Here is a 25,913-nt window from a genome sequence, read left to right as displayed (position 1 = left end):
GAACCTGGTTATGGTAATAATTTTGAATAGGCAACACAGGGATAGTTAGGTTAATTTGTCTAGACGGTTGGCCAGTATGAAGAAATGTGTTTTTCACTTAAAACTGTGGGTATTGGGGATTAATCGAATTAACCTTGTTAGTGCATTCCAAAAAATTGGCGCAACACGTGAAAAGTCTCGGAGACGGGAGTGGGAGGTTCTGATTATTGAAGATGTTAACCTCAGGTGATTAGCAGAATGGAGGGCACAGGTAGGGTGGTAGACTGAGACTAGGGAGGAGATTCATCTCCAGATCAATTACACCCCAGAGTACTGAAGGAGATAGCAGAAGAAATTTTTGGACCACTCTCCATAATCTTTAAAAATTCTTGGAGATCAGGAGAAGTCCCAGAAGACTGGAGAAGAGCAAATGTTGTTCCTGTCTTCAAAAAGGGGAAAAGGTGGACCCAGGGAACTATAGGCTGGTGAGTCTGACTTCTATACCAGGAAAGATCTTTGAACAAATTATTAAACAACATGTATGTAAGTACCTGGATAAGAATGAAGTGGGTAGCCAGAGTCAGCATGGGTTTGTAACTAATAAGTCATGTCAGATTAACTTAATTTCCTTCTATTACAGAATCAATGACTTGGTGGATCAGGGAAATGCTGTAGATATAGTATATTTTGACTTAAGCAAAGTATCTCACACAATGCTTATTGAAAAAAGTGACTAAGTATGGAATGGACAAGGCAACTGTTAGGTGGATTCATAACTGGCTTAGTGATCGGACCCAAAGAGTGGTCATAAATGGCTGCACATCCAGTTGGAAGAATGTCTCAAGTGGGGTACCACAGGGCTCTGTCCTGGGCTCTGTACTGTTCAACATCTTTATCAATGATTTAGATGAAGGAATTGAGGATAAATTGATTAAATTTGCTGATGACACAAAGCTAGGAGGGATAGCTAATACTAGAGAAGGGAGAGGACTAAAGAAGAAATAAACAAACTGGAGCAGTGGGCAGCAACTAACAGAATGATATTTATCAGGGAAAAATGTAAAGTACTACATCTGGGCAATAAAAATGAAAAACGCATACACAGAATGGGAGGAATAGGGCTAAGCAACAGCACAGGTGAAAAAGACTTGGGTTTACTAATAGATCACAGACTGAACATGAGTCAACAGTGTGATGCAGCAGCAAAAAGGCAAATACAATTCTTGGATGTATTAACAGAAGCATACAGTCTAGATCACGTGAAGTCATTATTGCACTCTACTCCTCTTTGGTCAGACCTCATCTGGAATACTGTGTCCAGTTTTGGGTACCACATTTTAAAAAGAAATCAACAAACTGGAGCAAGTTCAGAGAAGATCGACCAGAATGGTGACCGGTCTGCAAACCATGTCCTATGAGGAACGGTTACAGGATTTGGGAATGTTTAGCTTGCAAAAAAGAAGACATAAGAGGAGACTTAATAGCGGTCTACAAATATCTCAAGGGCTGTCACATTGTAGAAAGATCATCTTTATTCTCATTTGCACAAAGAAAGACTAGAAGCAATGGAATGAAACTGAATGGGAGGAGACACAGATTATATATTAGAAAAAACTATTTGACAGTTAGGGTGATCAATGAGTGGGACAGGCTGTCATGAGAGGTGGTGAGTTCTCCTTCCATGGAAGTCTTCAAACAGGCTGGACAGACATCTGTCTGGGATGATTTAGTGAATCCTGCTTTGAGCAGGGGGTTGGACCAGATGACCCAGGAGGTCCCTTCCAACTCTACCATTCTATGATTCTATGTAGGGTAGTGCTGAGCCATGGAGTGCTTTGTGGGTGAGGGTAATAGTTTTGTAGTGGATTCTGGAGCGGATGGGTAACCAGTGTAATGACTGGCACAAGGTAGAGGCATCGGTGTAACAGTTGGTGAGGAATATGATCCTGGCTGCAGCATTCAGGACAGATTGGAGCGGGGAGAGTTTGGTAAGAGGGAGGCCGATTAGTAGAGAGTTACAATAGTCCAGACGAGAATGAATAAGAGAAACAGTAAGAGTGTTTGCAGAGTCGAAAGAAAGGGTCGAATTCTACAAATGTTTTTGAGATGCAGATAAGAAGAGCGAGCCAGTGATCGGATGTGAGAGGTGAATGAAAGCTTGGAATCCAGTATGACCCCAAGACAGCGGGCATGTTGCTGGGGAGTAATGGTGGAACCATGTACAGAAATGGCAATATCGGGCATAAGTAGGTTAGTAGAGGGAGAAAACACGAGGAGTTCAGTTTTTGACACGTTCAGTTTGATAGAGGGAGAACATGATGTTATTCACCATGTTCCATTTTTTCCCTGAAAAACTCCTTAATTTTAAAAAAAAAAAACTGCAATTTTTTTCTCTTCAAGATCCTATAGAAAAGTATTCGGGGCCAGAAAGCGTGGTGTTTTCTCCAGTAAGTGCGCTAAAAATCCATAGTACATTGTGTAATCACTGATACATACACAGCCTTGAGGAGTTGGCCGGCAGCCTTGTGCTCACACTTGTGTGCGGATAATATCAGGCTACACAGATGGAATAGCAATGATCAGACACACCTCGGCTTCCTGCAAGGACAAAGGATTTATGGGCAGAGAGCAGGAGGGCAGCGACGCCTGAAAACCGAACCTTGGCTTATGGGATTGTGCGCCGCGGACACTTTATTCCTGCTGCCCGGGGTGTAAGCGCCGCCGCGCTCCGTCTGAAATTGAAGCTCACTGGGATCCCTGCTGGAATTAGTCTGGGGTGTATTAGGCCGGCTCAGGAAATTCATTTCCAGCCTCCAATCCAGCCGACCGAAATGCACAATCTCCCGCTCCCAGTTATTTTACATGGAACGACGTCTGGGGTAAAGCTCTTATGCATCCTGAATAAATAAGGAGTTTGTCTGGATTTGTGCTGTGGGTTTATGTAAAGAGAATTCAGCTTCAGAAAATGAGCTATTGTATACATTCTGTTTTAAAATATGTTCTACTTTTTTTTTTTTTATATCACATTTAAAAAAAATAAATTGGAAATCCTGCAGTTTGCACACTGACTAGGGCTATTTTAGTGTTACACTTGCAGTTTTCTACTGAAACCCCTTTTAGCAGCCTTATAATAGGGGATATCACAGCTCACCTCCTGCTGTACAATGACAGCGAACACCTCTATATACAGTAGATAACACAGGATCCATAATTTACAATAGGTTGTCACAGCTCACCTCCTCCTCCTGTACAATGACTAATAACATCTCTATACAGAAGAAACTATGGATCCATCATTCATCGCCTTCTGTACAATGACTGATAATATCTAAATACTGCAGATAAAACCGGATCCATCATTCACAGTACGTGATGTCACAGCTCACCTTCTCCAATTCTTGTACAATGATGAACACCACCTCTATATACAGCAGACAACACCGTATCCACTGATTAAAATAAATATCACAGCCCACTTCCTCCTCCTGTACACAGACCTATAACACATCTATATACAGTGCAAAACACGAGATCTATCACTCACAATAGGTGATGTCACAGCTCACCTCCTCCTCCTGTACAAAGATCAATACCATCTCTGTATACAGTAGGTAACACGAGATCATCTCACACAATAGATGTCACAGCTCACCTCCTCCTCCTGTACAAAGACCAATACCGTCTCTGTATACAGTAGGTAACACGAGATCATCTCACACAATAGATGTCACAGCTCGCCTCCTCCTGTACAAAGACCTATACCACCTCTTTATACAGTAGGTAACATGAGATCTTCTCACACAATAGATGTCACAGCTCGCCTCCTCCTCCTGTACAAAGACCTATACCACCTCTATATACAGTAGGTAACACGAGATCCATCACACACAATAGATGATGTCACAGCTGGGGAAATTTTTCTTTATCAAATATAACGCTAAACTTTGTCATATTGAAATATAACTTAAAGGGATAATCCTACAAAATACATTTTAATTAATAGAGTTTAGAATAAAATATTAGAATAATGTAATATGATATGTAAGAGCAGTGGACAGTGTATGGTCCAATGGCCTACTTTAAATATGGACTAACAAGATAAAACCTCTAATATAATACAGATAATAAAGTATTCCAACAGAAGTGCCCTCCAAACACTGTATGATACCCGTAATGTAAATTCCTCAACGGTTCCTTCCAGGAATTATGACAATACTGTACCTTTGACAAAGAATGGTGACCTCATCACAGTAGGATTCTCCAACTAGAATTCCCACAGAGCCCTCCATATAGTATAACAGGGCACTTAAAGTATTTTTCCAGTCAGTGTAATGCCCTCATAGTTCTTCATACTGTATAATGTCCTCACATAGTGCTCCCATACAGTATAATGCCCTCACATAGTGCTCCATACAGTATAATGCCCTCACACAGTGCTCCATACAGTATAATGCCCTCACATAGTGCTCCATACATTATAATGGCCTCACATAGTGCTCCGTACAGTATAATGCCCTCACATAGTGCTCCATACAGTATAATGCCCTCACATAGTGCTCCATACAGTATAATGCCCTCCCATAGTGCTCCATACAGTATAATGCCCTCCCGTAGTGCTCCATACAGGATAATGCCCTCACGTAGTGCTCCATGCAGTATAATGCCCTCACATAGTGCTCCATACAGTATAATGCCCTCACGTAGTGCTCCATCCAGTATAATGCCCTCACGTAGTGCTCCATGCAGTATAATGCCCTCACGTAGTGCTCCATCCAGTATAATGCCCTCACGTAGTGCTGCATGCAGTATAATGCCCTCACGTAGTGCTCCATCCAGTATAATGCCCTCACGTAGTGCTGCATGCAGTATAATGCCCTCACATAGTGCTCCATCCAGTATAATGCCCTCACGTAGTGCTCCATCCAGTATAATGCCCTCACATAGTGCTCCATCCAGTATAATGCCCTCACGTAGTGCTCCATACAGTATAATGGCTCCATGTAGTGCTTCATACAGTATAATGCCCTCACATAGTGCTCCATATAGTATAATGCCCTCACATAGTGCTCCATACAGTATAATGCCCTCGCGTAGTGCTCCATGCAGTATAATGCCCTCACGTAGTGCTCCATCCATTATAATACACTCACGTAGTGCTCCATGCAGTATAATGCCCTCACATAGTGCTCCATCCAGTATAATGCCCTCACGTAGTGCTCCATCCAGTATAATGCCCTCACGTAGTGCTGCATGCAGTATAATGCCCTCACATAGTGCTCCATCCAGTATAATGCCCTCACGTAGTGCTCCATCCAGTATAATGCCCTCACGTAGTGCTCCATACAGTATAATGGCTCCATGTAGTGCTTCATACAGTATAATGCCCTCACATAGTGCTCCATATAGTATAATGCCCTCACATAGTGCTCCATACAGTATAATGCCCTCACGTAGTGCTCCATGCAGTATAATGCCCTCACGTAGTGCTCCATCCAGTATAATGCCCTCACGTAGTGCTCCATGCAGTATAATGCCCTCACATAGTGCTCCATCCAGTATAATGCCCTCACGTAGTGCTCCATACAGTATAATGGCTCCATGTAGTGCTCCATACAGTATAATGCCCTCACATAGTGCTCCATACTGTATAATGCCCTCACATAGTGCTCCATACAGTATAATGCCCTCACGTAGTGCTCCATGCAGTATAATGGCTCCACGTAGTGCTCCATCCAGTATAATGCCCTCACGTAGTGCTCCATCCAGTATAATGGCTCCATGTAGTGCTCCATACAGTATAATGCCCTCACATAGTGCTCCATACTGTATAATGCCCTCACATAGTGCTCCATACAGTATAATGCCCTCACGTAGTGCTCCATGCAGTATAATGGCTCCACGTAGTGCGGCATACAGTTCATTCACTTTAAATGTACTCTAGAAAATAAAAATGTTTCCGCATTAGAGGACCTGTGACTTGTACAAAAGAATTGTGTTAAATACCTGCTAAAATATCCTGATCTTACCTGATTTTGACGTTCTTTTCCTTTTTACACTCTGTCCTGTATTATAGGAACTAAGACGTTTTGGGTGTGTGTGGCGACATGCCCAGTGACTGTTACCATTAAGGGCAGTAGAACTGAACAAAGGCTCTGGAATTTAATACTGGCTTGTACTTATTTTAAACTAGATTCACTCTGAGTCCCATATATCACCAGTTTTTTGCTGTCTTATCTGAGAGCAGCATGATGTAGGGCAGAGTCCCTGATTCCAGCAATGTGAGCTGCTTGATTCAGTTTTGGTAAAATAATTGTTTTCTCTGCTGCAGATCTCTCTGTTCTCTGCTGAGCTCTGTATAAGCCCGCCCACATCACTGATTGGCAGCATTCTGCCCATGTGCACAGTTGTGTGGTTGGACTACTTGGAAGCAGGTGTGCTAGTCCTCTAGTGATAATCTCCTGCTGCTAAAACAGCATTTTTTTTTTAAATGAAAGCTACAGCAAGCAGCCCAGTAAGTGACACATTACTGGTATCGGTCTCTGTGTTTATATCATGTTGTTCTCAAATTACATCAAATCTTTTGACAGATTTCCTTTAAATATATTAGCGTTATAGAATTGCACACATACTTGGCAGTCAAATATTGGCTGAAATTTTGTCAAAGGATATAGCCGTCTACCTTGGTATTTTTTTATTTCTTAAATTCATATATTTTAGGCGAAAAAAAATCTTTCTTTTTTAAAATGGGTTTCCTTAGTCATTTTGCATTTGTTTGATTCTTACAGGCTTTTGTTTCCCTGTACATTACTGACTGTAGAATGAGTTAACTGACAATCTGTCTGTGAGTTTATTCTGATGGGAGAGTTTCTAACTGTTTTATGTCTTGTTAGTGGATATGTGACCGTATCAAGGTTCAGCTCCATTTTGATGTGCTCATAAACTGGCACAATCAGAGTACAGAGAAGAGTAGCAAGCTCACTGAAGGATTGCCAGTTAGCTCATTCTGCAGCCAGCAATGCTCAGTATAACATGTAGCAGCCAAACTATGTAACATTTTCAATGAAGCCCAGTTGCAAAAATATTTGTAGCTTAAAATGCATGTATTTAATAAAAAAAATACAATAAAAAAGTCCCCAAATGTGTTCATATCCTAGTGGAATCTTGTTTTCCCCAGTAATCTCCTGGGTAATTTGGGATCTGATTTCCATGGTGATTCTGCACGGTTCTCTCCGTCCCCAGGGTACAGTTGGAGCCCGGCTCCCCGGATCTGGCCGAGTTCCTGTACGAGGAGCAGCCAGAACTTCTGCCGTACAGAACAGACAGATTATCCATCGATATCGTGAAGAACTGGTACTGGCACCGAGCCGAGGAGATGGAGGATTACGCCAGACAGGTAAACGGATCCTAGCCCGTCATTGTGAGGACGGCTCCTCTTCCTGCGGAAGGGTGAAAGACGCAGATCCCACACATGTGAGGTTCTGCTGGGCGGCTCCCGTATTTTCCAGATATTGGCTCATTGCCTTGGTATCAATCAAATCCGTCCCGCAGTGTAGAAATTGGCCACCGGAACTAAAATTCTGATCACTTCTGTTGGGGTATGTTCACACAGAGGTTTTTTTTTACGTGTATTTCCGAGCAGATTCTGCGCCATAGCCCACATAAAAAGCATCCCTTTAATATTGAGTAAGCTTCCTATACGCCTTGTTGTTCTCACAGTGCTGTTTCTTTGTCCACATGAAAAATTAAGAAGCACATGGATTCTTCAAGGGGTTCTGCTTTAAAGCAGAAAAAAAAAAACTTTAATTCCCAAAAAGAAAAAAAAAAAAGGAAGAAAACTCTGGCTGATTCATTGCAAATTGTTTTCGGCGTACTAGAAAGCAGCTGCACTGTGCGTGTGTGCCCCTCATTGCTCCACTTTACTCCCCCACCCCCCGCACGCTACCGACCTGTCCACTGCACAGCATTCACAGGAGCTGAAAACACAAAACGGTAGTATAATTATAATCACGATTTTTTACAAAGTTGGGTCAACGTTTTAGATCCATAAATAAATATGATTTGATAATCTTTAAATGTCGTTATATAAACTTCGCATAAATTAATTGTACAGGTGAATATAGTAAACTCTGACATATGTATTATGAGTAGTACCCTTTTTTCTTCACCTATGTGTCACTTTACTGTTGTACCTGCCTCCTGAACTCATCATTTACTCTGAAAATCAGCTAAAATACATCTTGGCCAAAACAAGACTGATGTCCAGCTGACTGAAGGTTCAGATTACAGCTGCCTATTGAAGTCTATGGAGATTCTGGGGTTGGGAGATGGTGGGGTAGAGTGAAAAACAACAAGGGACACACACACATACACTGAAGATGCTTTCTAGTAAGCGTTTTGTCTCACCATTGTACTGGAGTCACATCTACACTGCTCAGTAATGTCTTCCAAGCTGAACATATGGGGGGAAAAAATCTCAAAAAGAGTTTTTCTATAATCTTGGAAGGTGGTGGGGTAGAGTGGAACAAAAAGGGGCACGCACACACACACACACACACACACACACACACACACACACACACACACACACACACACACACAGGCACGCACACACACACACACACACTGCAGATGCTTTCTAGTAAGCGTTTTGTCTCAGCATTAAACTGGAGTCACTTCTACACTGCTCAGTAATATCTTCCAAGCTGAACATATGAGAAAAAAATCTCAAAAAGAGTTTTTATGAAATCTTTGGACCACTACTCAGAGCAAAGCCATGGCCAACGACTGCAGCAAATCTGCCCTAATGCTCTAATTGGGGCTCTTCCGACACCAGAGACCTTGGTGAAACTGCAACTTTTGTCACCCAAAGTACCATAAAATGTCAAAGCTCAAAACTGGACCCAGGAGTTAAGAATTTCAGTCACTTCATGGTAATCTGTGGTCAAATCGTATCAGTCCTTTACATTCACATCAACAGAGATTGTCCCATACATCGTACCTTTATGGCATAAAGGGAAGGTTGGTCCTCAATAATAAATCCCGTTAGTGAAGTTCTAGTGCATGTTGTCGTATCGTTATTCATATGGAATGAGGTTTTTGATTTAGTCCCTTTTGCTGATTTGTAGGTGGACGGTGCACTTTCATTGGTGCGACTGGGGAAAGAGAAGAACGTTCCTGGTCTGGAGCTGCTCTGTGAAGATCTGGTCACACTGGAGACCCTCGTGTACGAGGCCAACTGTGATGTGTCCTTAACGCTCAAAGACCTGCACCAGATCACGGACATCGAGAAACTGCGGCTCCTCATGGAAAACGTAGGTTGTGCTCCACATCTGTATGGTCAGCTCCTAGGAAAGGAGTGCCGTTTTCTACAATGATTTTTCTAAAAAAGAAATTCTCAAAAGTGCTCATAAGTGACCCAAGTGTTGAAAAGCCTTGTGAGTTGTGGGATTCTGGCATCTAGAGCGGGAGGAACCCACGTCCTTCCATGGCTGATCTCGCAGTGAGTGGGCAAGGATCTTACTCTATCACCGCGAGGTCGGCCGCGGAGGATCATGAGATATCGCTTCTCATGCCTCAATCCCACAACTCGGAGGTTTGGACCAAACGCACTACCAAATCAAAGGTATTTGCGTTACTCTGCACATTTAACAATCATTTATTTCCAATAATTGCCTGCCTGGGGCAGCCCATTCTTATATTAAATTTATTGGGGCAGCTAGAGACTGGTGAAAGGTGAATAAATGAGGGTCCGTAATCATAGCGACATGTTTATGTCTGTAATTTTCTGGATACTGAGACCCCAAAGCTCACTTAAAACCAAGGTGAAGTGCTACACCTCTTTAGTGCTACACCTCTTAGGTTCTGATTGTCCTTGCACAAAGGAGTTAAAGGGAATCTGTCATCAGTTGTTTGCTTCCTCATCTAAAAACAGCAGAATGTTGGGGCTGAGACCCTGATTCCAGTGATTTAAGTTACTGAGCTGCTTGCTGCAGTTTAGATAAGATCCTTGTTTTCTCTGCAACAGATTTAGCAGAACTTGGAATGCTGAGCCCTGTATAACCCCGCCCACAACCCTGATTGGCAGCTGTATGTGTACACTGTTCATAGGCAGAAAGCTACCAATTGGTGTTGGGGCCGGAGTTAGACTACCTGGCAACAGGTTTTCTAGTCCTCCAGTGATAAACTATTGCTGATAAAACGGATTTTTATCGAAACTATAGCAAGCAGCCCACCAGTAAGTGACACATCGCTGGACTCTGTGTCTATGTCTCTACATCAGATTAGGTGGCAACATTCTGATAATCCATTCCCTTTAACTCTCACATCAATGAAAAGCGCAGGGACTCAGTGCACCCTTCACACCAACTTCTCATCCATCTCATCTGTCTCTGACCGTATGTCAGAGCTGTCAATCAAGGACAAGGAGGGAGGAGATAGATCGAAAACAAGATGATGATGGCGAGAAAAAAAAAAAAAGATGGACATTTTTCAAGATCTAATTCAGTGAAAAACGTAAGAAAGAAACAACTTTTATTTTTCATTGACTTGATTTTGATCGGTGACTCGGATCATACAGACACGTAATTGGCTCCATAGACTATAATGGGCACGTGTTCTTTTCATGGAAGACAACAGAACACAAACGTGATATACGTAAAACAGGAACGTCTGAGTCCGCCTTAAAGATAATCTAATCACACGGGGTCCCTGTATTGAGACCCTATATTGCGCCACTACATTCAATCATGGCATGGTGACTATTGACATAGACAATGGCGCACTGTAGGATAAGATAAGCTTTGTAAGTGGAGAGCGCCCCTTAATGTTTTGTGTTTTCCAGTCTTCAGAAGAACACTACGTGAAGAACGCCTACCAGTGGATGGTTCCGTTCCTCCATCGCTGCGAGGCCCAGACCCCCGGCGCGGCCTCCGCTCTGCTGAGAGGGTACATCGTCACCCTGGCGGAGGACGACCTGAAGTTCCCCCTGAAGATCTTCCAGCATTCCAAGCCCGATGTAAGCCGACGCCGCTCCGCTGTCCTCTCTCCGCTTCGCTTCCTCACACTGTTCTCCCGATACGGGCGCTAGAGCTTTCTGGGGATGACGGGCCGCAGATTCTGCCGCTCATCTCTATTCATGAATTTCTCGGTGACTTATTTGCTGAGCAGTGTTTGCAGTCTTTAAGAAGAAGAAAATCACTTAGTTCGGTCACCGCACGCGAATTTAACAAACACCGTAATGAGGGCTGAGCAGGAAAATACAAAAAGATATTAGGCCGCCTCCACTTGTTCCTGTGCTGCCGGGACCTTATGTCACCGCCATCCACTGCTAAGCGATAATACCCGCTAATTGTACAGCTATTCGGCAGTGTGTACATATTGTGAAGCTTTCTGAATATTTTATAGTTGTGGGTTAAGTCTAACAGCATTATCATGTTTGTATCTTCCAGGATCTACAAATATGGCTCACCTGTAATTGTTTCCATTCGCTTATAAAGCCTGTAGCTAAATATGTATATACATAAATGTGTGTGTGTGTATATATATATATATATATATATATATACAGTGCAGACCAAAAGTTTGGACACACCTCATTTAAAGATTTTTCTGTATTTTCATGACTGAAAATTGTACATTCACACTGAAGGCATCAAACCTATGAATTCACACATATGGAATTATATACTTAACAAAAAAGTGGGAAACAACTGAAATTATGTCTTATATTCTAGGTTCTTCAAAGTAGCCACCTTTTGCTTTAATGACTACTTTGCACACTCTTGGCATTCTCTTGATGAGCTTCAAGAAGTAGTCACCGGGAATGGTTTTCACTTCACAGGTGTGCCCTGTCAGGTTTAATAAGTGGGATTTCTTGCCTTATAAATGGGGTTGGGACCATCAGTTGTGTTGTGCAGAAGTCTGGTGGATACACAGCTGATAGTCCTACTGAATAGACTGTTAGAATTTGTATTATGGCAAGAAAAAAGCAGCTAAGTAAAGAAAAACGAGTGGCCATCATTACTTTGAGAAATGTAGGTCAGTCAGTCCCAAAATTTGGTAAACTTTGAAAGTGTCCCCAAGTGCAGTGACAAAAACCATCAAGCGTTACAAACAAACTGGCTCACATGAGGACCTACCCAGGAAAGGAAGACCAAGAGTCACCTCTGCTTCTGAGGATCAGTTTATCCGAGTCACCAGCCTCAGAAATCGCAGGTTATCAGCAGCTCAGATTAGAGACCAGGTCAATGCCACACAGAGTTCTAGCAGCAGACACATCACATCTCTACAACAACTGTTAAAAGGAGACTTTGTGCAACAGGCCTTCATGGTAAAATAGCTGCTAGGAAACCACTGCTAAGGACAGGCAACAAGCAGAAGAGACTTGTTTGGGCTAAAGAACACAAGGAATGGACATTAGACCAGTGGAAATCTGTGCTTTGGTCTGATGAGTCCAAATTTGAGATCTTTGGTTCCAACCACCGTGTCTTTGTGCGACGCAGAAAAGGTGAACGAATGGACTCTACATGCCTGGTTCCCACCGTGAGCATGGAGGAGGAGGTGTGATGGTGTAGGGGTGCTTTGCTGGTGACACTGTTGTGGATTTATTCAAAATTGAAGGCATACTGAACCAGCATGGCTACCACAGCATCTTGCAGCGGCATGCTATTCCATCCGGTTTGCGTTTAGTTGGACCATCATTTATTTTTCAACAGGACAATGACCCCAAACACACCTCCAGGCTGTGTAAGGACTATTTGACTAAGAAGGAGAGTGATGGGGTGCTACGCCAGATGACCTGGCCTCCACAGTCACCAGACCTGAACCCAATCGAGATGGTTTGGGGTGAGCTGGGCCGCAGAGTGAAGGCAAAAGGGCCAACAAGTGCTAAGCATCTCTGGGAACTCCTTCAAGATTGCTGGAAGACCATTCCCGGTGTCTACCTCTTGAAGCTCATCAAGAGAATGCCAAGAGTGTGCAAAGCAGTCATAATTACAGTTGTTTCACACTTTTTTGTTAAGTATATAATTCCACATATGTTAATTCACAGTTTTGATGCCTTCAGTGTGAATACACAATTTTCATAGTCATGAAAATACAGAAAAATCTTTAAATGAGGAGGTGTCCAAACTTTTGGTCTGTACTGTGTGTGTGTATGTATATATGTATGGATATGTGTGTGTGTGTGTATATATGTGTGTATATATATATATATATATATATATATATATATATATATATATATATATATATATATATATATATATATATATATATATATATATATATATATATATATATATATACACACACACATACACTAGATGGTTGCCCGATTGTAACGCATCGGGTATTCTAGATTATGTATGTCCACGTAGTATATTGCCCAGTGACGTAGTATACAGCACAGAGCCACATAGTATATTGCACAGCCCATGTAGTATATTGCCGAGCCACGTATGACACAGGTTAAAAAAAATAATACATATACTCACCTTCCGCAGGCACGTTGTAGCACTGTCGCCTGTGTGGGGTGCAGGCGGCATCGTCCGGTCCCAGGGTGTGATGACATCGCGGTCACATGACCGTGACGCGGTCACGTGACCGTGACGTCACAGCAGGTCCTTGTCGTGCAGGACCTGTCATGACGTCGCGCTCACATGACCGTGTAGAGGTGACATGACCGTGACGTCACGGCAGGTTCTTTCCGCGCAGGCCTTGTGATGACGTCGCGGTCACATGAACTTGTGAGTTTATGGAGAGTTTCTGCTTGTATTTCTTTGCATGAAGTCAGAATAGCCTCCCAGAGCTGCTGTTTTGATGTGAACTGCCTCCCACCCTCATAGATTTTTTGTTTGGTGATACTCCAAAGGTTCTCTATAGGGTTGAGGTCTGGGGAAGATGGTGGCCACACCATGAGTTTATATCCTTTTATGCCCATAGCAGCCAATGACTCAGAGGTATTCTTTGCAGCATCAGATGGTGCGTTGTCATGCATGAAGAAGATTTTGCTCCTGAAGGCACGTTTTCTGCTTTTTATACCATGGAAGAAAGTTGTCATTCAGAAACTTTATGTACTTTGCAGAGGTCATTTTCACACCTTTAGGAACCTTAAAGGGCCCTACCAGCTGTTTCCCCATGATTCTGGCCCAAAACATGACTCCTCCACTCCTTGCTGACATCGCAGCTTTGTTGGGACATGGTGGCCATCCACTACTCCATCCATCTGGACCATCCACAGTTGCTCGACACTCATCAGTAAACAAGACTGTTGGAAAATTAGTCTTTATGTAATTCTGGGCCCACTGCAACTGTTTCTGCTTGTGAACACTGTTTAGGGGTGGCTGAATAGTAGGTTTATGCACCACAGCAAGCCTTTGAAGGATCCTACACCTTGAAGTTCGAGGGACTCCAGAGGCACCAGCAGCTTCAAATATCTGTTTGCTGGTTTGTAATGGCTTTTTAACAGCTGCTCTCTTAATCCGATGAACTTGACTGGCAAAAACCTTCCTCATTCTGCCTTTATCAGCACGAACACGTCGGTGCTCAGATTCAGCCACAAATCTCTTCACAGTATGATGATCACGCTTACGTTTTCGGGAAATATCTATTGTTTTCATCCCTTGACCAACACTATTTGATGCTTTTCAGCAACAGAGAGATCCTTTTCATTTCCCATATTGCTTGAAACCTGTGACCTGCTTAGTAATGTGGAACATCATTTTTAAGTAGTTTTCCTTTAATTAGAATCACCTGGAAAACTAATTATCACATGTGTTTCAGATTGATTTCAGTGATCCATTGAGCCCTGAGACACAATACCATCATTACCAACATTATCGTTCGTAATACACTACACTGTCATAGATAAAAAATCCGGCAGGGCACGCAAGGTCCCTCTGCTCATGCCAGCACATGTTAAGGCCCGTTTGAAATTCGCCAATGACCATCTGGATGATCCAGAAGAGACATGGGATAAAATTATGTTGTCAGGTAAGACCAAAACAGAACTTTTTTGTTTCAACGCCTCTTGCTGTGTTTGGAGAAAGAAGGATGAGTACAACCCCGAGAACACTGTCCCAGCCATGAAGCATGGTGGGAGAAACATCATACTTTAAGGGTGCTTTTCTGAAAAGAGGGCAGGACGACTGCACTGTATTAAAGGGAGGATGGGTGGGGTCATGTGTCACAAGGTTTTGGCCAACAACCTCCTTCCCTCAGTAAGAGCATTTCAGATGGGTCGTGTCTGGATCTTCCAGCATTATAATGACCTGAAACATACATCCAGAGCAACTCAGGAGTGGCTCCGTAAGAAGGATTTCAAGGTCCTGGAGAGGCCTAGCCAGTCTCCAGACCTGTACCCAATAGAAAATCTTTGGAGGGAGCTGAAACTCAATGTTGCCCAGTGACAGCCCTGAAACCTGAAAGATCTGGAGAAGATCTGTATGGAGGGGGGGACCAAAATCCCTGCTGCAGTGTGTGCAAACTTGGTCAGGAACTGCAGGAAATGTCTGACCTCTGTAATTGCAAACAAATGTTTCTGTACCAAATATTAAGTTCTGTTTTTCTATTGAATCAATTACTTATTTCATGCAATAAAATGAAAATTAGTTATGTAAAAATCTGTGATTTTCTAAAAAAAATTTTTTTTAAATTCTGTCTCACAGTTGAAGTGTACCTATGATAAAAATTACAGACCTTTCCAACCTTTGTAGGTGTAAACACTTCTAAATCATCAGTGTATCGAATACTTATATTCCCCCACTTTGTATGTGTGTGTGTGTGTGTGTGTGTGTGTGTGTGTGTGTGTGTGTGTGTGTGTGTGTGTATATATGTATATATATATATATATATATATATATATATATATATATATATATATATATATATATATATATATATATATATATATATATATATATATATATTGCTCAAAAAATAAAGGGAACACTTAAACAGAATCTAACTCCTAGTAAATCAAACTTCTGTGAAATCAAACTGTCCACTTCGGAAGCATCCCTGTTTGACAATCAATTTCACATGCTGTTGTGCAAATGGAATAGACAACAGATGGAAATTATTGGCAATTATCAAGACACACTCAATAAAGGAGTGGCTCTGCAGGTGGGGACCACAGACCACATCTCGGTACCAATGCTTTCTGGCTGATGTTTTGGTCACTTTTGAATGTTGGTTGTGCTTTCAAACGTGGTAGCATGAGACGGACTCTACAACCCACACAAGTGGCTCAGGTAGTGCAGCTCATCCAGGATGGCACATCAATGCGAGCTGTCGCAAACATGTTTGCTGTGTCTGTCAGTGTAGTGTCCAGAGGCTGGAGGCGCTACCAGGAGACAGGCCAGTACACCAGGAGACTGGAGGGGGCCATAGGAGGGCAACAACCCAGCAGTAGGACCTCTACCTCCACCCTTGTGCAAGGAGGAACAGGAGGAGCACTGCCAGAACCCTGCAAAATGACCTCCAGCAGGCCACAAATGTGCATATGTCTGCACAAACAGTTAGAAACTGACTCCATGAGGATGGTCTCAGTGCCCGATGTCCACAGATGGGGGTTGTGCTCTAGCCCAACACCGTGCAGGAAGCTTGACATTTGCCACAGAGCACCAGGATTGACGAATTCGCCACTGGCGCCCTTTGCTCTTCACAGATGAAAGCAGGTTCACACTGAGCACATGTGACAGACGTGAGAGAGTCTGGAGACGCCGTGGAGAGCGATCTGCTGCCTGCAACATCCTTCAGCATGACCTGTTTGGCAGTGAGTCAGTAATGGCGTGGGGTGACATTCCTTTGGAGGGCCGCACAGCCCTCCATGTGCTCACCAGAGGTAGCCTGACTACCATTAGGTACCGAGATGAGATCCTCAGACCCCTTGTGAGACCATATGCTGGTGCGGGTTGGCCCTGGGTTCCTCCTAATGCAGGACAATGCCAAACCTCATGTGGCTGGAGTGTGTCAGCGGTTCCTGCAAGATGAAGGCATTGAAGCTATGGACTGGCCCGCCTGTTCCCCAGACCTGAATCTGATTGAACACATCTGGGACATGTCTCGCTCCATCCACCAACGTCACGTTGCACTACAGACTGTCCAGGAGTTGACGGATGCTTTAGTCCAGGTGTGGGAGGAGATCCCTCAGGAGACCATCCACCGCCTCATCAGGAGCATGCCTAGGCCTTGTAGGGAAATCATACAGGCACGTGGAGGCCACACACACTACTGAGCATCATTTCCTTGTCTTGAGGCATTTCCACTGAAGTTGTATCAGCCTGTAACTTCATTTTCTGCTTTGATTTTGAGCATCATTCCAACTTTAGACCTCCATGGGATTTTAGTTGTGATTTACGTTGATCATTTTTAGGTTTTATTGTTCTCAACACATTCCACTATGTTATGAATAAAGATTTACAACTGGAATATTTCATTCAGAGATATCTAGGATGTGGGATTTTAGTGTTCCCTTTATTTTTTTTTGAGCAGTGTATATACATATATACGTACACACATAAACATATTTGTATGTACGTGTGTGTGTGTGTGTATAGATAGGTGTTTCAGTGTGTATATGTGCATTTACACTTATACACACGTGTGTGCATGCCTACGTATTTATATATGTATGTGCATATACAGTATATTTGTGTCTAGGTATGTGTATACATACATGCATACAGCGTGTGAAATAAATATTGATCACATCACAAATATGTGTATGTATTGATGTTGGTTTGTCTCCCGTCTAGTCTGCCGGACAACCCCTTTAATGTGGTGATGGGAATGTCTCACAGTTGATGAAAAAGTCGATCAGGCTATATTGAAGTGGACCCATAATTTAGCTATAGGCAGTGTAAAGGTAGCAGTCATCCCTCAGCTCTGAAGTCAACAAGGTCCTTAAAGTCTTTGACACTTAAAGGGGTTGTAATTTCACGTATTACTAGCCCATTGTCTCAAAGACATATAAAATAGCAAACAGCCCTTTTACTCTTATTCCCAGGTCAATCGATAACTCTTTTTGTTGATTGGTTGCAGCCTGTCAGCTATGACCGCCGCAGAGGCAAATAGTTAGTGGGGGAGTAAATGTTCAGTATGTCTCTTTGCATATAGGCTTATTAATATTTGGAATAGGACAACCCCTTTTAAGAAAATGCCAATTTTATATAGGCAAATGTGATTGTCTCATGTGACCAAAATCTGGTCATTGGCAAAAAGCGCAAGTAACATACCAGGTGTGTAGATCTTTGCAACCCAACCTCCACCTGTGACACTAATCCATTCTGAGCTTTTTGGTCCCTCTCGACACACATGGAATCACTTCTCAGCCTATCGTCGAAGAAGGCGTGTCACTTTATTGACTAGTGATTGGCTGAGCAGTCCCTGCCCCTGAGGAACGTGAGTAGTCCCTGCCCCTGAGGAACGAAGACAATCCCCACAGTAGACAATGCATTCTAGTCGAGGCGTATTTCGCAGTTCTTGTGAGCCGGAGTACTTGTGCTGTATAATAAGAGGCTTCTTGATATATATTTCTTTATTTATTTTTCATAGCTTAGCAACTGCTTTGAATAATTAAGCAGCAGCGGCATGTTCACATTACAAATGAGGCTGCACTACAGATGTGCGAACAATAAATCATACTTCATCTGCATCATTTAGGGTTCCGAGATTAAAAGATTTCGTGAGCCGCTTTAATCCTTGATTAACTAATTTGACTTTGAGATATTTCACCCTCATAATTGTTTAGGGAGAGAATTTTATGCAAATCTGAAGCTCTAGGATTAGAAACGCGTCCTTTATAATGCAAATAATGCTACCAGCGATCAGTCATGTTGATGTAAAGGAATAAATATAGATTGCAAGATATCTTTACATCACTACCTTCTTGTGTAGCCTGGATTTTTGGAAATCCCACAGTTCGGATAGACATTTTAAGGAGTTTTGCAGGAAAAACTGATGTACTGTGTTAAAGGGGTATTTCCATCTTCAATATGTAGTAGGTGTAATAATAATAATATTAGCAAATGCCTCCAATTATAAATGCAGTATAGTTTTTCTGATTTGTGCTCTTTCATCATGTGCAGGCATTGCAGGACCTTAGGTATCCATGGTTACGACCAGATACAACTAGCCAACTGTCACTGCTGTCACTGTATCAATGGTCGTAACCATGGGTACCTAAGGTCCTGCAATGCCTGCCATGATGAAACAGACAAAGCAAATCAGAAAAACTATACTACATTTCAAATTGGAGATACTTGATACCCCTTTAAGCCTAGTGTAGTACTGGAAGGGTCTGACTATTTATGATTGATTTGAGTTCCTGAAAATAAAATATATACCGTATCTATCTAAGTAGGTATGTGTGTATATATTTATGTAGTGTTAAATCATGAAATAGAATACCGCTGCACTCACCGGTCCTGGGGTCAACAGTTCCTTTATTCAGAAGCAAGTATACATACAAATCTTCACGGCACGGGGGAGCAGGGCAGTGAAAGGAGTGTGCTGGAGGAGACGACGGCCGTTTCGCGCTTAGCACAGCGCTTCTACTGGTCCAGAACCCGTTATTACAACCCACAACCTCAGATCTTCAGAATATATTAAGTGCTCAAAAAAAATAAAGGGAACACTAAAATACTACATCCTAGATATCGCTGAATGAAATATTCCAGCTGCAAATCTGTATTCATTTTTCATTCCGAAAACATAAAAATGATCAATGTAAATCAAAATTAATATCCCATGGAGGTCTGGATTTGGAATGATACTCAAAATCAAAGTGGAAAATCAAATTATAGGCTGATCCAACTTCAGTGGAAATGCCTCATGACAAGGAAATAATTCTAAGTAGTGTGTGGTATCCACGTGTCTGTATGACCTCCCTACAACGCCTGGGCATGCTCCTGATGAGACAGTGGATGTTCTCCTGAGGGATCTCCTTTTAGACCTGGATTAAAGCATCATTCAATTCCTGGGCAGTCTGTGGTGCAATGTGGCGTTGGTGGATGGAACGTGACATTATGTCTCAGATGTGCTCGATTGGATTCAGGTCTGGGAACCCTGCATAGCATCAGTGCCTTCATCATGTAGGAACTGTTGACACACTTCAGCCACATGAGGCCTAGCATTGTCATGCATTAGAATGCATCCCGGTATCTCTGGCTAGCACATGGAAGACTGTGCGGCCCTCCAAAGAAATGCCTCCTCACACCATTACTGACTCACTGTCAAACCGGTCATGCTGGAGGATGTTGCAGGCAGCATGACGTTCTCCGCGGCGTCTCCAGACTCACGTCTGTTTGCTCAGTTAACCTGCTCTCATTCGTGAAGAGCACATGTTGAATCTGCCAATCTTGATGTTCTCTGGAAAATGCCAATCACCATGCACGGTGTTGGGGTGTAAACACAATACTCACTTGTGTGTTGGGCCCTCATGCCACCCTCAGTCTGTTTATGATGGTTTGAACAGACACATGGATACTAGTGACCTGCTGGAGGTCATTTTGCAGGGCTCTGGCACTGCTCCTCCTGTTCCTCCTTTCACAAAGAATGTAATGGTCCTCCTACGGCCCCCTCTATGTATCCTTCTGTACTACCCTGTCTCCTGATACTGTATGTGTTTTATGCTTTGGACACTGCTGTGACAAACCGTTACCCTTCTTGCCACAGCTCGCATTGATGTGCCATCCTGGATGAGCTGCCGTACCTGAGCAACTTCTGTAGTTTATAGACACTGCCCCATGCTACTGTACAAGACCAAAAATAGCCAAAAATGATAAGAACAGAGAAATGGTCTGTGGTCACCCCCTGCAGAACCACTACTTTATAGGGGTTGTCTTGCTAATTGCCTATAATTCCCACCTGTTCTCTTTTCCATTTGCATTACAGGAGAAATTAATTCACAATCACAATGTAGGTGTGTATATATGTAAAATATATATACACACTACATTAAAAAGTGTGTGCTTGTATATGTATGTATGTGTATATATGTTTTTATATGTTTGGTTGTGTCTATACCATACAGTAATGGACTAAAATAAAACTTAAGGAAAAAGACAGCAGAAAGTTGTTTTGACCTCAAGATGGTGCCAATAAAAATCACAGTTCGTCCCATAAAAAAATCCTTGTACATCTCAGTTGATTTAATAATAAAAAATCAAGAATTTGGCAAGGTTTTTTTTTTTTTTTTCAGTTCAGGCAGGTGGCTAAAAAACATACTTAAACTGGGATTACTGTAACTGCACTGAGCCTTAGAATATAGTCAGCAGGCTGTTTCTACCACAAAGTGAGTAATGTAAAAAATAACAACCCAAAATTCATCAGTGGTAATCTGTTTTGTTTTTTTAAATTCCACTCCAAAACATTATATTGTAAAAATTGCACGGAAGAAAATAGGAAAGAAAAAAAAAAGAATGATTTAAAATGTATAAAGGGCATGAGTATAATAATAATAATATTAATAATAATAAATTATAATTATAATAATTCGGATTGATAATTATTATTGATTTTTTTTTTTGCAGTGCTTAAAAAAGCTTATCCCTGATCAGGACCAGCTGATGACCATCGCTTTGGAGTCCATCTACACTTGTGAGCGTGACGACCAGCTTTCTTTCTGCTATGACATTCTTGAGTGTTTACCGCAGAGGGGCTACGGGTAAGGGACATTTTTTGCTACACAACGAAACCTGTCAATTTTGTAAAAGGCAGCCATAATTCATAGGTTTTTCTGAAGTTTATATACCGTATATACTCGAGTATAAGCCGAGATTTTCAGCCCATTTTTTGGGGCTGAAATTCCCCCTCTCAGCTTATACTCGAGTCATACCCAGGGGTCGGCAGGAGAGGGGGGAGCGGGGGCTGTCTAATTATACTCACCTGCTCCTGGCGCGGTCCCTGCACGTCTTTTCCCTGGCGCCGGCAGCTTCCTGTACTGAGCGGTCACATGGTACCGCTCATTACAGTAATGAATGTGCGGCTCCACCTCCCATAAGGTTGGAGTCACATACTCATTACTGTAATGAGTGGTAACAGTGACCGCTCAATACAGGAAGAAGCAGCAGCGCCGGGGAACCAGGGACTGCACCGCGCCAGGAGCAGGTGAGTATAGTGGGGAGGGGGAGCGCAGCGCTGCACGATATTAACCTGCTCCCTGTTCCAGCCGCCGCTCCATCTTCAGCGTCTTCTGCAGTGATGCTGAGGTCAGAGGGCGCGGTGACGTGGTTAGTGCTCGCCCTCTGCCTGAACGTCCGTGCAGAAGACGCTGAAGATGGAGCGGCGCTGGAATGAAGTCAGGTGAATATTGAAAGTGCCGGGGGCCTGAGTGACGGGGAGGTGAGTATGTGATTTTTTTTTTTTTTTTTAATCGCAGCAACAGCAAATGGGGCAAGTGTCTGTATGGAGCATCTTATGGGGCCATAACGTTTGTGCAGCACTATATGGGGCAAGTGTCTGTATGGGGCCATAATCAACGTTTGTGCAGCACTATATGGGGCAAATATCTTTATGGACCATCTTATGGGGCCATAATCAACATTTGTGCCTTATAATATTGGGCAAATGTTTCTATGGAGCATCTTATGGGGCCATTATTAACCTTTATGCAGGATTATATGGGGCATATTTTAATATGGAGCATCTTATGGGGCCCATCATAAACTTTATGGAGCATTATATGGGGCTCCTGATTCAATATGGATATTCAAAAACACTTAACCTACTGATATCTCAATTAATTTTACTTTTATTAGTATCTATTTTTACTTTTGACATTACCAGTAGCTGCTGCATTTTCCACCCTAGGCTTATACTCGAGTCATTAACCCCTTCATGACCTTGCCGTTTTTTGCAATTCTGACCAGTGTCCCTTTATGAGGTAATAACTCAGGAACGCTTCAACGGATCCTAGCGATTCTGAGATTGTTTTTTCGTGACATATTGGGCTTCATGTTAGTGGTAAATTTAGGTCGATAATTTCTGAGTTTATTTGTGAAAAAAACGGAAATTTGGCAAAAATTTTGAAAATTTCGCAATTTTCACATTTTGAATTTTTATTCTGTTAAACCAGAGAGTTATGTGACACAAAATAGTTAATAAATAACATTTCCCACATGTCTACTTTACATCAGCACAATTTTGGAAACAAATTTTTTTTTTGCTAGGAAGTTATAAGGGTTAAAATTTGACCAGTGATTTCTCATTTTTACAACAAAATTTACAAAACCATTTTTTTTAGGGACCACCTCACATTTGAAGTCAGTTTGAGGGTTCTATATGGCTGAAAATACCCAAAAGTGACACCATTCTAAAAACTGCACCCCTCAAGGTGCTCAAAACCACATTCAAGAAGTTTATTAACCCTTCAGGTGTTTCACAGCAGCAGAAGCAACATGGAAGTAAAAAATGAACATTTAACTTTTTAGTCACAAAAATGATATTTTAGCGAAATTTTTTTTATTTTCCCAAGGGTAAAAGGAGAAACTGGACCACGGACGTTGTTGTCCAATTTGTCCTGAGTACGCTGATACCTCATATGTGGGGGTAAACCACTGTTTGGGCGCACGGCAGGGCTCGGAAGGGAAGGAGCGCCATTTGACTTTTTCAATGAAAAATTGGCTCCAATCTTTAGCGGACACCATGTCGCGTTTGGAGAGCCCCCGTGTGCCTAAACATTGGAGCTCCCCCACAAGTGACCCCATTTTGGAAACTAGACCCCCCAAAGAACTTATCTAGAAGAATAGTGAGCACTTTAAACCCCCAGGTGCTTCACAAATTGATCCATAAAAATGAAAAAGTACTTTTTTTTCACAAAAAAATTATTTTAGCCTCAATTTTTTCATTTTCACATGGGCAACAGGATAAAATGGATCCTAAATTTTGTTGGGCAATTTCTCCTGAGTACACCAATACCTCACATGTGGGGGTAAACCACTGTTTGGGCACATGGTAAGCAGGGTGGATTGATTTAAATCACGCCGATTTAAATCATGATTTAAATCACGATTTAAATCAAAAGATTTTTTTTAATATAAATCACGATTAAAATGAGAAGTGAGAGCAGTGCGCATGTGCGCCCATAGTTACACGGACGAAACTAGGGGCAACGATCTAACGCCAGGGTGAGGGGGGGACCCCAAAGTAAGTAAAAATCTTTTTTGTTTTACTATATGGCAATAGGTAGGTGTTTAAAAGCAGCATGTCTTAATTGTATAAACTATTAATAGCCTCCACATTTTGTTCATACTGCCCCTTTAATTCCACACTTCTAGCTTGGTTTCACTTTTGGTTTCGTTTCTTTTTCCATTCAGTTGACATGCCCAAACTTGTTGGATAGTCAGCATCCTACAGAAACCTCTGGAAGAGCATGGCATTGTGAATGTTACACATATACAGCCTTTATTCTACTGAGTTAAACAACTCAGCTTTATCTCATGATGGAAGAACCTTTGGATGGTAAAATATTTTCCTCAAAAAGCAGTTTATTGAAAAAAATCCGATTTAAATCAAAAAAATCCGATTTAAATCAAAAAAATCCGATTTTTTTGATTTTTTTTAAAAAACATTGATTTTTATCCACCCTGATGGTAAGGCTCGGAAGGGAAGGAGCGCCATTTGACTTTTTGAATGAAAAATTATCTCCATCGTTAGCGGACACCATGTCACGTTTGGAAAGCCCCTGTGTGCCTAAACATTGGAGCTCCTCCACAAATGACCCCATTTTGGAAACTAGACCCCCCAAGGAACTCATCTAGAGGCATAGTGAGCACTTTAAACCCCCAGGTGCTTCACAAATTGATCCGCAAAAATGAAAAAGTACTTTTTTTTCACACAAATTTCTTTTAGCCTCAATTCTTTCATTTTCACATGGGCAACAGGATAAAATTGATCCTAAAATTTGTTGGGCAATTTCTCCTGAGTATGCCGATACCTCATATGTGGGGGTAAACCACTGTTTGGGTGCACGGCAAGGCTTGGAAGGGGAGGCGTGTCATTTGACTTTTTGAATGGAAAATTAGCTCCAATCGTTAGCGGACACCATGTCGCGTTTGGAGAGCCCCTGTGTGCCTAAACATTGGAGCTCCCCTACAAGTGACCCCATTTTGGAAACTAGACCCCCCAAGGAACTTATCTAGATGCATAGTGAGCACTTATAACCCCCAGGTGCTTCACAGAAGTTTATAACGCAGAGCCGTGAAAATAAAAAAATAATTTTTCTTTCCTCAAAAATGATTTTTAGCCCAGAATTTTTTATTTTCCCAAGGGTAATAGGAGAAATTGGACCCCAAATGTTGTTGTCCAGTTTGTCCTGAGTACGATGATACCCCATATGTGGGGGTAAACCACTGTTTGGGCGCACGGCAGGGCTCGGAAGGGAAGGCACGCCATTTGGCTTTTTGAATGGAAAATTAGCTCCAATCATTAGCGGACACCATGTCGCGTTTGGAGAGCCCCTGTGTGCCTAAACATTGGAGCTCCCGCACAAGTGACCCCATTTTGGAAACTAGACCTCCCAAGGAACTAATCTAGATGTGTGGTGAGCACTTTGAACCCCCAAGTGCTTCACAGAAGTTTATAACGCAGAGCCATGAAAATAAAAAATAATTTTTCTTTTCTCAAAAATGATTTTTTAGCCCACAATTTTTTATTTTCCCAAGGGTAATAGGAGAAATTGGACCCCAAAAGTTGTTGTCCAGTTTCTCCTGAGTACGCTGATACCCCATATGTGGGGGTAAACCACTGTTTTGGCACACGTCGGGGTTCGGAAGGGAAGTAGTGACGTTTTGAAATGCAGACTTTGATGGAATGCTCTGCGGGCATCAGGTTGCGTTTGCAGAGCCCCTGATGTGCCTAAACAGTAGGAAACCCCCCACAAGTGACTCCATTTTGGAAACTAGACCCCCAAGGGAACTTATCTAGATGTGTGA

The 25,913-nt window shown here is 42.3% G+C and overlaps 1 protein-coding gene across 2 annotated transcripts in view; it reads left to right on the top strand.

Annotated features, from left to right (window-relative positions):
* NBAS (NBAS subunit of NRZ tethering complex) overlaps positions 1–25,913 on the top strand; it is a 670,356-nt gene that overhangs the window by 216,236 nt on the left and 428,207 nt on the right. For both annotated transcript variants that reach the window (XM_077291450.1, XM_077291451.1), the window contains exons 23-26: positions 7,219–7,372; positions 9,105–9,290; positions 10,820–10,993; positions 21,513–21,646. In XM_077291450.1, the coding sequence (XP_077147565.1) occupies positions 7,219–7,372; positions 9,105–9,290; positions 10,820–10,993; positions 21,513–21,646 (648 nt within the window). The remainder of the gene's footprint in view (positions 1–7,218; positions 7,373–9,104; positions 9,291–10,819; positions 10,994–21,512; positions 21,647–25,913) is intronic.

This window comes from Ranitomeya variabilis, chromosome 2, assembly GCF_051348905.1.
Source record: "Ranitomeya variabilis isolate aRanVar5 chromosome 2, aRanVar5.hap1, whole genome shotgun sequence".
Taxonomy (NCBI): Eukaryota; Metazoa; Chordata; class Amphibia; order Anura; family Dendrobatidae; genus Ranitomeya; species Ranitomeya variabilis.
The sequence above is the reverse complement of the archived record's forward strand: the minus strand, read 5'-3'. Positions and strand labels throughout refer to the sequence as shown.